At 44.0% G+C, this 12,691-nt stretch overlaps 1 protein-coding gene across 1 annotated transcript in view; it reads left to right on the top strand.

Moving 5' to 3' along the window:
- The window catches only part of LOC124960106 (uncharacterized), a 168,270-nt gene extending 158,356 nt beyond the window's left edge, over nucleotides 1-9,914 (top strand). Inside the window, exon 3 of the mRNA XM_047518665.1 lies at nucleotides 8,760-9,914. Within this exon, the coding sequence (XP_047374621.1) occupies nucleotides 8,760-9,144 (385 nt within the window). The 3' untranslated portion in view covers nucleotides 9,145-9,914. The remainder of the gene's footprint in view (nucleotides 1-8,759) is intronic.
- Nucleotides 9,915-12,691: the final 2,777 nt, after the last annotated feature.

The following is a 12,691-nucleotide window of genomic DNA, read 5'->3' on the forward strand; positions in this document are numbered from 1 at the left end:
CTTCTCTAAATATGAAATCTTCAGAATAACATTATTTTTGGTGCAAGTAGTATTCCAAATCATTCTCCATGTGCTTTAAGTATTTTCAGCCACATGGGGGTTTAAAAGAGGGTTTTACACTATGCTCCTCACCCTGTTCTGGGCTTGCACAGGACTGATTGCCGGGTGCATCAGTCAGACTCAGCTTCTAGCCTCAATTTTCCTCAACAGTCCTAGGAATGCTGATCAGATCTGGATCTGCTTAATTTTAAGGACTTGAACTACCTAATAACCAGTGTTCAGGGACAGATACTTTCTTTGAAATCTGTCACTTGGAGAGCCACTTCAAGGAATGGCAACAGGCACACAGTTGTGATATCCTTAGTGCAGATTCAAAGTTTCTGTCTAATGCAGACTCTCCGAGCTGTCTTTAATGGTTGATTCTACTTCTTGATGTCTGAAAAATCAGATCCTCATCTACTGCATTTACCCTTTAAGATGTATTTTCTTGCTAATTGAGCATAATGTCACGGTCTTCTTATTTCTATCCAAAATGTTTTAATGAATTTATGTCATATCCTTCATTCTTTTTGCCTTGAATTTTTCATCAGATTCTTTTATGTTCACTTTCTGAACACAGATTTGGATTTTTTTTTTTTTTTTTTTTTTTTTGCTTGTTATATATTGTGCCTCTTGAGACACGTTGGATTTTCTTGTCATTTTGACACTGATTTACCAGAATGAACTTCCTGTGAGAACAGTGTGGCAAAGAAATTGTTCGACTCTGACAGCAGATGATTTTCATTATTTTTATTTTCTGCGTTTGAGATCTCCGTGCACACTGTTGAAAATCACAGTAGTGATGATCTGCAGCCAACTGGACCTGGGTATTTTTCTAATGTAAACTATTATTAGCTCATTATATTAACTTCTTATATTTGGAGATAGGCAACTTGGTTTAGAAATATTTTTTATATTGGTATATTTTCAGGCATATACATATGTATATATATGTGCATATAATATATGCACACACATACATACATACACATAGCATGATGTAAAGGATTATGTAGATATTTACTCAATCTCACCTCTTGATAAACTCTGGTTCTGAGAAATTTTTCTTGTTAAATATGATAAAATTTGTCCTGAAAACAGAGTCAGAATGTGCTTGAAAGCAACATGAAACTAATCAAAGAAAACAGTATTCTTCAAGTCATGATTGTTCAAAATGTGAGATGGTCAGAAAATATTCTTTCCCATTTTCATGTTAAATGCCCCCCATACCTTTTGAAAGCAAAACAGCTTATACATTTCAAATAAATTTGTTCATCTGCATGTTCATTTCCTTGAGGTTTGGAATACTCTTTTTCTGGAAGTATTAGGAAATGCTAGATATAACATGATACTCCAAAAACGGGACAAGAACAGAATGCAGAATGGTGGGTGACTGAGGCAGAATCTAGAGGGGTGGTGTGACTTCATGGTGGAGGCTCCACGGTTTCATCCACCGCCTCAGAGATGGGAAGCTGATGGAGGCACCTGCTCTTTGGTGCTGTTACTATCAAATACCATCCTTTGTCAGAGGTGGAAGCCAGTCAGCCAGGCCAGGCCCAGATATCTGTCCTTTGAGCTTCTCTGTGAATAGCTCTGGAAGCCACAGCTGTGGCTAGTCTTCACCTAGCCCAGGTCTCATCATCTTAGCAGTCTCCTGAGGTCTCTGCATCTACCGTTAACTTCGCCAGTCCATTTCCTAGAGTGCTGTTCCACAACCAGGCCGCCACCTTGCCCCAGCAGCATGGCTCCCCATTGGTTAGGGTAAAATCCAATTCACACGTGATAGGCCCCAGCCTCCCTCCCCTGACTCATCCATCATTATGTCCATGGTCCAGCATGTGGCCTCACCTGCCTCCTCCTCTCAGCTCCTTGGAAGCTCTGTGCTTCACTGGTCTCTTACTAGGTCAGCCTTCTTTATTACAGCATCTCACACAACCACATCTATCAACATCCTGCCGAGTACTCACTCTCCGTGTGTAATGAGGTATTCAACATCGGCTCTCTTTGATTAAGGTAGGATGCACCAGAGAAGAGACCCTAGTCTCCCTGTGGTGTCACCAGCACCAAACCCAAGGATATGGTTCATGGTTAAGTTTAAAAAGTCTAGACTGAGTTACCAGGTCCTATGGAGAAGATCTTAGCTGCACCAACTGGTTACACTTGAATCATTGCTACAAAGGGGCCAGGCCAGCCTGAGTAAGTGTCTGTTATGACAATGCAGCAAACGCCAGTTAAATTCTATAATATTCACTATGGAAATGACATTGGCTTCAACTTCTCCGGGCTCAATAACTGGGTCCAGTCTCTCTTCCTTTTGAAGCATTCCACAGCTCTTCCTGGAAGTTCCTAAAGCGCCAAACATCATCCATCTGATGCTTTCCCTCCTGTTCTGCTCCCTTGGTTCCGGTGTCCATGGCTCCTGACATCGTCTTAAGGAACCTTGATCGACAGTCCTGCTGTCTGCACCCCAGCTGGTTACCACAGCCCTGGCACAGGAATCTTCTCAAAAAAAGGCCCATAGATAAATATAAGTCTCCACCCACAGAGGCTAAAGCTGTTTGCAAAGTTGGAAAAATAAGCAGACAACAATAACTACAAATATCTCTAGGGTCCAGAAATAAGTCGGGACACACACAATGTGCGTTACCTTGTTCAATTATTGCTGATGTAGGAACCAGTTTATCTTATATGGTCTTTCTGGTCTCTGGAGACCCAAGTCATTTTGTAATGACAAGATCCAAATCAGCTTGGTTGAAGATAAATTACTTCTACAAAGATACATAGAACGAGTTCTGAAGTGTTTGTTTCTTCTTCATCTGTTGACTTTATGTTCCCTCTTGAGGTGTTTTCTCGCTGATTTCTATTTCTAATGCACTTCTCCTTGTGACCACATATCCTATGAACAACACACTCAGAGGCTTCCTTGTGTGGCTCTCAAGGCCTCGTGTGCTCTTCAGCTGCCCTTGTGATGCTCCTTGAGGACCCAGCAGGGCTCGTGGGTTCCCACCACCAGCCTGTGTTTATTCTTAGTTGAGTGAGTGGGGATGGACTTCCTGCCAGACTCCTGCTCTGGCATTCCAGGTAACTATGACCCATTCTATGCTATTTATAACAAGTGACAAAAATAGCTGCAGCCCTCTGAAAGGTGTATAGTGCCATCTGCCCGCTGGCCTCATCCCACTTGACAGATGGTTTCTCTTCCAGCCTCCAGAGGAGGCAGAGTTGTGTCCTCACTCAGACCAGAGGCCTGGGGTGGCACTGAGGCACGGCTAGCCTGGTTATGGATCCCCTGAAGGAGGCAGGCCTTTGGAGGAGAGAGGAGAAGGTAAGACAGCCCAGTGGTTGGAGTTGGCCACAAAGTCAGGGTAAGGATCACAGGCAGTGCCCATCGGACCCTGAGCTGTGATTGGGTCTGAGACTCATGGATCTTCAAGCCTGAGCTGGGGCTGAGTCTGGGGCAGGTGGTGAATGGACTTATCTGAAGGGACCAGAATGAAGGGCGGAGTCCAGACATACCCTGGCCCTTTCTAGCTGTGTGACTATGAGCAGTGTGTTTCCTCTACCTGGGTGGCTTCCTTTTCTGAGGAGATAGCCCTAGAAAACACTGTCATGCTCAGGTGCATCAGAATCACCTGAAGCTTGTTAAATAAAGATGCTTGGAGCCATCCTGGCAGATTGACTCAGTAAGTCCGAGGGGACGTTGGGGATCCATCCGTTTACCTGGGAGATCCTGATCTTCCAATGCTAGCTTTCCTTTATTCTAACTTTATTAAATCAGGGATAAGAATGCATGGAAAATAGGCATTTATCTCCTGTGATGATCAGCAGTGCCAGAATCGGATACTATCTGTCACTTGCTACACCCTAGAAGACCATCAATGGGGGGTTTTTTCAAAGGTGATTTTCGAGGTGGAAGATGGAATCACTGGGCTCAAGTTCATTCCCTTCTACATTCTGTCCTATATAGCATTTCCTTTTCTCACGGACTGATTACCATCTCGCTCAAAGGTCACAAACTGGGATCCTGAGAGACAAACGTAGGGAGGCCATGCATGAGATGGTCTGTCTAGTACTTTTCAGAGGTTTGACTCTGTCTGGTGTCAGACTGGGCACTTGGTCTCTGGTTCCACACAGGCTTGTCACATCCGACCATATTAACACCCAGTTCTTGCTTTTTCATTTCCTTTTTTTTTTTTTTGGTACCAGGATTGAACTCAGGGATACTCGCCACTGAGCCACATCCCCAACCCTATTTTGTATTTTACTGAGAGACAGGGTCTTGCTGAGTTGTTGCTTAGCACCTCACTGTTGCTGAGGCTAGCTTTGAATTCACAATCCTCCTGCCTCAGCCTCCTGCGTAGCTGGGGTGACAGGTGTACGCCACGAGCTAGCCCCAGTTCTGTGTGTTACCTGCTGGAATTCTGATTCTAGATCTAATTGTGCCTCTCAACCCCTATCTCTAGCCCAAAGCAGTCTTCTTGGCTCTAGACCCAGGTATCCAAATACCTCCTGGGAGACAATCCAGGTTATGTGCTTAACGGAAGGTCTGGCGGGACAGAGCTGAACCTTGTTAATCGTATTAATGATTCTGAGTTCACGTTTCACAGAACCTCACAGGCACCTAAGCTCACCCTCTTCAACCCTGAACTCCTCCCTCACCTTCCTCACCTGCACCCTGTGCCTCCACCCCACATTTCCTTTGCCACTAGGGCACTCATCAGGACGTGGCCTAAGACTGGGAGTCATCCTGGCCTCCTTCCTGTCCACTCCAATTTATCATCGAACCTTCTGCAAAAAGGTTCTCCTGAATCCATCCAGTTTTTTTCCATCTCTGCAGTTGTTACCCTAGTCCACGGCACCTTTGCCAGAATGGTTGAAGTGGCCTGTCGTTCTCCCTGCAGACGTTGTTGTTTCTGTTGGAACCCATTGTCCCGTCTAAAACCGCGGATTACACTAAACAACCCCATCTCGCCTCTCCCTTGCAATTCATTTGTTGGCTTCCCATTGCCCCAGGATGAAATCCAAGTTCTTTAACAAGGCTGCTCCCAGCCTGGCTCCTCCTCCCCTCCCAGCCTCCTCTGCAGTCTGTGTTCCAGACACTGGGGACTCCCGTGTCTCTGGGATGTGCCCTTCTCTCTCTGGCCTCTGGGCCTTCATACACAGTTTCTCCTCCTGGAAGACTTTTCCTCCTATTGTTAACTCGAGTAACTCCTACATTTTCTTCCTGTCTCATTTTAGCTGTCACTGCTTGGAAGGTCTTCCCAGATTCCCAAGACCAAGTAAGTCCCCTGCTTGGATCTGGCAGAGCCCCTCTGCTTTCCGTGGCATTTTCTTCATCACATTGCATGGGGATTGTTTCTGGTGATTGCTTTCTCTCTAGACTAAAGCTACATCTGGGCAGGGCCCACCACCACCTAGCCTGGTCCCTGCTTTCTCTGATGTCTAACACATACTTGGAATGTAGTAAGCACACAATAAGTATTTGTTGAGAAAAGGAGAGGAGAAGAAGGACAGAGGGGAATGGGGCAACCTGACTTTCCCTTATTCTGCAGTCATAAAGGAACAAGCATCTTGTGGCCAAGGGGAGGACAAGAGCTAACACACATTCCCCCTTACTGAGAACTTCTGAGGGCAGGAATTCTCTTCTGCTCAAAGATGTATCTTTAGTGTGTCAATCAGCTTCACATTACTATAACAAAATACCAGAGATAACTAAATTATAAAGAGAAAAAGCTTACTTTGTCTCATAGTTTAGAAAGTTCCAGTCTGTGATCTGGTGTCCCCATTGCTTTGGATCTCTGAAAGAGTAGCATATCATGAGAGTGTGTGGTGGAGCAAAATCCTCATGAACCAGGTTGCAGAAAGGAAGAGGAAGAGACCTGGATCCCACAATTCTTTTTGATGGCATACCTCCAATGATATAAGGACTTCCTAGTAGACTCCTCCTCCTAAGAGTTACATCACCTCCAAATAGAGCCACCCTAGGGGCCAATCCTTTAACACATGTGCCTTGGGGGACACTTATACCAACCATAGCACTCAGCATCTAACGAAGAGCAGTAGAGGTTGTTTAGTGAATGAATTAATTCAAAGAACATCTTGAACATCTATAACTAATGGTATATAACCAGCCAGAAATATGCTGTGAGTTTTTTGCTTGTTTTGTAATAAGACTTGAGCAATAGTTCCTTTTAAAAATATGTACACATGTACACACCTTGACAAAAATAAAACAAAATCTAAAAGAAAAGCCATAGTTCAAAAAAACTCTCAAGGGGGCCCTGTGTTACCACCAACCCCATCACATTGGGTTATATACTTACAAACGTGGGGCATATTGTCCAAATGTAATGGCACTCTTCCAAAGTCACAGAAACCCCCAAAGAAAACCCAGTTCATCTGCTGAACTAAAACGTGGATTTTTTTTTTTTTCACCATTTAGAAATCTGGGGTGGAGCATATAATGTGAACCTTGTATCTAGAGCCCAAAGTTTGGGTTCAAGTCCACCATTTGCTACATGCAACCTTGGGAAACTTGTTCAACCCCTCTGCTTTATTTTCTTCCCTGTCAAAGGGGGGAAATTAGACACCTTGCAGGGTTGTTTTGAGAAGCGAATATAAAATGTAAAGCACCCAGCACAGGTCTGACATATAACAGGTGCTCAGTTGATGGCTTGGCTTAAATGCACTCCTGCATTTCAATTATTTAAAAGCATCGTGGCTGAGCTCACACAGAAAACAAGGAGCTCATGAAATATTACTCTCCTGGTGGGAAGAGGCACTATTTCTTTACTGTCTGCTCTCTAAAAGAAAGAGGAAAAATGTGGCAGAGCATAGGAAAGCAATAGCAGCAGAGAGGCTAGGGAAAAGAAAATGGGAGAATTTGATTCTCACTGGATCTTGGGGTCAAACTGCAAAATAAGGCTCTTCATTTTTCCCCACCTCTCCCTCTGCTATGCACTGAATGTTTGCATCCCACCAGATTCATGTGTTGAAAGCCAACCTTTAATGGGAGGGGATTTGGAGATGGGGCATGTGGGAATTGATTAGGTTACAGGGGCGGGACCCTCATGAATGGGATCAGTGCTCATATAAAAGAGACCCCAGAGAGCTCCCTCAGCCCTTCCACCATGTGAGGACATGGTCATGCTGTCTGTGAACCAGGAAGTGAACCTCACCAGACATGAATCTGCTGGCACCTTGACCTTGAGCCATCCTAGCTCCTAGAACTGTGAGAAATAAACTTCTACTGTTGATAAGCTGCCCTGTCTATGGTATTTTTGTTACATCCCAAATATACTAAGGCAGCCTCTTGGTATTTATGAGGAAGACTTTAGGAGGTGACCGGAGGCATAATCCTCATGGGCAAAAGGAACATCATTTATCCAAATGTCTCATCTTGTGAAGCTTTTATTTAAAAAAAAAAAAAAAAAAGGAACTTTGCAATCATTTCAAAACATTTTTTCTTCTTTTGCAGGCAAATAGTATTCAGTTTAGAACATGCATATAAGTAAAAAAAAAAAAAATCAAAAACAAACCAAAAAAACCACACATTTCCCCCAAATTCCACTGTGAGGTAACTCCTGAGAACATTTTGCAGTTTATCTTTTTAAGGATTTTTTAGGCAATATGGCCATAAGGTAATATATTCTCAGGTAGCAAATGAGGTGGCATGGTACAGGACCTATTGTTCCATCACCTGACCTTTTTCATTCTACAGCTTGTTCCAGGTCAGGAAGTGAACATATCTAATGTCACCAAGGGCAACAGTAATGGACTCCCAGGGTGACTGACCACAGACACTCAGTGCCACAGACACTGAGTGCCCTCAGTGAACAACTTGGTAGTCAAACCTTTACACAGCCCGGAGCTGTTCCGTCACAGTTAATCCTCACATTCAGTCTTCATTTTTTTCAAGAAAAGAAGACAATGGGATGATGTGATGAAAATGTTTAAATCACAAATGGGTGGGACGGTGGCAAGGGGCTGGAACGCAGCACGATGCTTTCCATGTCCTATTCTGACTGCCCACCAAGTCTGATCACAAGTGTCAATTCATTTCTATTCGACAAACTTTAGAAATGAATGAGACACAGTTCCTCTCCTTAAAGAGATGGAAATCTAGTAGCAGAGATGAGACACAATAACTTATTGTACCTGATAAATGAGTTTCCTCTCTCATTTAGCACCAAAGTTCCTGCCTCTTTCATCATGAAGCAAGGACAAGATGGACATAATTATATTAGAAAAGTCAGGGTTTAATGTTGATATAGTAAGTGGCATACATTCACCTTTTAATTCTCACAGACTATGAGGTTTATTGTAAGGATCAATGCACAGAGAAGTTAGTATCTAGCCTAAGGTAATTCAGCTACTAAATGGCAGAATTGGGATTTATTTTGATTGATTGATTGGTTTAGGTACTGGGGATTGAACCCCAGTATTTTATTTATTTATTTATTTATATTTTGAGAAGGGGTCTTGCTAAGTTGCTTAGGGCCTCACTAATTTGTTGAGGTTGGCCTCAAACTTGCAATTCTCCTGCCTCAGCCTCTGGAGTCACTTTGATTACAGGTGTGTGCCACCAGGCCTGGCTCAGAAGTGGGGTTTTGAGTAAGGCCCTTTGGGGCTAGGGCCCTTGACCATTGAAGAACACTGCCTTTGGGCTGGGGGACAGTGTCATGGTAACCTGGAGCATGCACTGTAATTTTACCTTCTAGGTACTGTGGCCTGAAGACCAGCTTACTGACGTCCCCCGTGGTGGGGTTCATGGTGACCAATCAGTGCACCTACCACTCACCCATTGGCTTCCCTCAGATCCCAGTGGCTGCCTTAGCGGTGGAGAAAGTGGGTCACTCCAGCGTGCACTACCGACTTGCTCTGTTTCCACCTAAGCACACTGAGGAGTTGCCTTCAGTTGATGACCGTGACCTCTGTGATGGCTTTTTCTTCGGCCATCCTAAGTTGGCTCAGTTTGATGCTTTGGCCTGTACCACGGGGTCTTCAGTCCACGTCTTTGTGAATCCAACCACCAGCAAGCCAGCAGGCCTTCCCGAAAACTTCCGAAGGGGCCTTCTAAAGCTGATGAGCCCAGCTTCAGTGTGAATTATGTACACAATACATGGAATTGCTCATAAAATAAAGTTTAGATTATTCTCTCTGAAATTTCTTTTGATTTCTTAGATACATTTTTTTTGTGTGTGTTTTAGAAAAGGCTGTTAACTTCTTCAAAGATTTTTAAGAGTCATCTAGCTCTGTCAATGAATCACCTCCTTGCATCAGACCCTGGGCCAAGTATTTTGCACAGTTTGTCCCTTGGACCATGACCACCAACCTCAGGAGACAGGTGCTGTTCTAGCTTCCCCTTTTCAGAAGAGGAAAGTGAAGTTTGCAGAGTAGAAGAAGCAGCCAAAGAGAGGCCACTGGTCTCAGAAGCCCATACTCTCGATCACCACATAATATTGCCTCTCCAGCCTGCAGCACCCCTCAGGCCCAGGCCAGCCCATGGCCATGGAGGATCCACTCCCGCAAAGGAACCCCATTCACTTTCTGCAAGCCAACGACTCGTCTCTGCATTGCACGTCACGTTTCTTTACCAATATCTCACCAGCTGGGCTGCATACTTTCCATGGCTTGAGATCATTGATCTATGTGACTCATTAAATGTCTTCAGCTTCTTTCAGTTAATAATCATGTGACCCATGTGTTGGGGTGGGAGTGGGGATGTGAACTTTGGCCCTGGAAAAATCACCTTCATTTCCTATGTTTAAAAACAACCAAAAAACCCAACCCTTTGATGCTTATCTGTTAAATCCATCAACTCAATCGGTCACTAATGTCATGGCTTGAAGCCAAGAGTAACTATGAATAAAATAAACCTCTGATGCTGAAATATGTCAAGACCATCCTTTGGGATAATAGCAAAAATGGTAGCCACTTACTGAGTGTCACCTCCACAGAATGCTTTGTGGTCATGACCTTAATTGATCCTTATCTTGTTCTGTATGGCGGGTGTTATCATTAACATCTTTCACACGAGAATGTTGAAGCTTTTGAGAATTGTTGGAGGCAGGGGAAGGGTCTCCAGTTCAAAGTTGGCCTCAACCTCAACCTGACCCCCCAAAAAACTGTGGGCTTATTCTCTCTCGACCTCAGTTGCTTCCTTTGTAAAACATGATCCCTAAAGACCTTTTCCAGTTGGACTCCTGAATGCTTTTAAATAAATGGAGACTCTTGGCCTGCTGTGGAACTGAGTTCCAAATCCCTACCACATATGAATAGCTTTGGAATATACTCATTGTGTTATAAACAAATCCAAGTGCTATTCCTTTGCCATTAAGACCATTCAAATTCAACTAGGTCAATGTTTAGGTTTTAAAAATACTTCACACTGTTATCCTAAAGCTTGGAAGACTATTAACCAGCAGCCTGATGTTTGCAGGCATTATCTCTATGACCTCTGCCATTTGACCTGCTCAAGCAGGTCAGGGAGAAGAAATTTGGGTACTTGGTACATCACCTCCATCTTCAATGATTGCCACATACATTCTCTCACCTCATCTACATAACTACTCTGAGATTGGGCATTGTAACCATTATTATTATTATCTCCACCGTGGAACCAGGACAGGCTCCTCAGGAGGAAAGTGATCTGCCCAGACCGTGAAACTTCTGCCTGGTGGAGCTAGAACTTGAATCCAGCTGGGTCTTTGAATCCATCTTTCTGTGTCACCAGCTATGCATCTCATGGCGGCGAACCTGAATGCCACCAGTCTTTGAAAACTCTGGGATAGTAGTGGCAGTTTTATCAAGAGGCTGTTAATCAGAGGCAATGTAGTGGAATGACAAAGACGATGGGCTCCACCATTGGTGAGACCTGCATTTGTATCCCGGCTCTGCTTTCTCTGCAGGGAAACTGCGTGTCTAAGTACTCTCAGAATAGTTCTGATTATCCCAGCATCACAGCCTAATACTTGTGATTCCCAGAGTGGAGTGAAACTGGCAAATGATCCATGAGTCACTCCACCATTTTTCTTTCTCCCAATGGGCTTCATGTAGGTGTATACTTTATTTAGCCCATTCCTGCTGCTATAACAAAATACCTTAGACTGGGTAATATATAAGAAGGAAGTTCTCACTGTTTATGAGGCTAGAAAGTCCAAGATCAAGACGTGGGGCAGCTTGGTGTCTGGCAAGGACCGCTCTTTGCTTCTAAGATGGTGTTTTGTGGTTGTGTCCTCACATGATGGAAGACTACAGGGGAAAAGAGGGGCCTAGCTAGTTTTTTCTAGCCCTTTATAAGGGCACTAATCCTCATGACTTAATCTCCTCTGCGGGGTCCCACCTTTTAATACCACTACATTGGGACTTTGATTCCAGCATATGAATGCTGGGGGGGACGCATTCAAATCATTGCAGTGTATATGGACACTCCAGCTTGCATGCTCAAACTGAGTTCACTCCCCGACAGCTGCCTCTTGGTTACTCTTTCTAATTCGATGTGCATACACCTACTTTGCCTGCCCTTTGGAAGATATACTTGGGGAAGAGGCCAACCAAGACTTGAAGATGTTTGGGGTCATTTGGGCATGGAATTCTGGGTCTTATGGGGATTTGGAAGCATATCCAGAAAAGGTGGCCCTGGCTCTGAGTCAGAAAAACCCCTTTGTCCATGTCCTTCTCAACCATGGGAGAGGCACAGCCAGAAGAATGAAATGGGTCTTTCTAAATCCCAAAATGGGCGGGGAAGGTGGCCCAGGATCTGGGGAGATATGGATTAAAACAATCCCCTTTCATTGTCAATGGTGTCCTGGTCTGAACAACCAACTATATAGTCACCTTGTTTATGAGTTGTGTGGCTATGAACATCACTTCCCTCTGCAGTTCCCTGACTTGTGAAATGGGGAAAACAATGTTGTAGTCTGACCGCAGGCACTGTTCCATGCTGTCAACAGTAGGATTGCACTGCCCTGCTCTCTTCAAATTAGGTATGGCCATGTAACTTGCTTTGACCAATGTCAGTGGGCAAAAATGACATGGGTCACTTTCAGGTGGCAGCATTTACTTACCTGTGTTTGGCTTTCTTTGCACTACTGCTACTGCTGCCATGAACAACTGCCCCGCCCACAGCCTGCTTTGCCAAAGCAGAAAATTAAGCTTTTATGGCTTCAAAGCCCTGAGATGATAGGGCTGTTTGTTACCTAGCATAACCCAGTCCATTCTCTTTCTTTCAAGTACCAACCTCACAGGGTAGTTGCAAGAGTTGCATGAGAAATGTCTGTAAGTACTGGCATTGTGCCTGGTATACAGCTATTAGAATTCATCCTAGCAGAAACACAATATGCACCCTCTACACAAACACCTTCAAGGTTGGAAAATACTCAATTATTATATTTATTTTTTTGATGCAATTCTATGGGGAATCAGACACTGTTTTCTATTTTATGTGAGAAAAATGACAGAAGTAAGAAAAATGCCTGGTGAGGGGAGGGATGCATTACACCTGGGGTGTGTGTCCCTCCAGGACTTGCCAGAATTGAGAGTGGAGATGCTTTCTTTAAAAATAATCCCACATTTGGGTAAATCTCATGAGGTTAAGAACTGATGACATAATCTTTCTGGTGCTCAAATTTTTAATACTTCAGAGTGAGCC

Source organism: Sciurus carolinensis, chromosome 11, assembly GCF_902686445.1.
Source record: "Sciurus carolinensis chromosome 11, mSciCar1.2, whole genome shotgun sequence".
In the NCBI taxonomy this organism is placed as follows: Eukaryota; Metazoa; Chordata; class Mammalia; order Rodentia; family Sciuridae; genus Sciurus; species Sciurus carolinensis.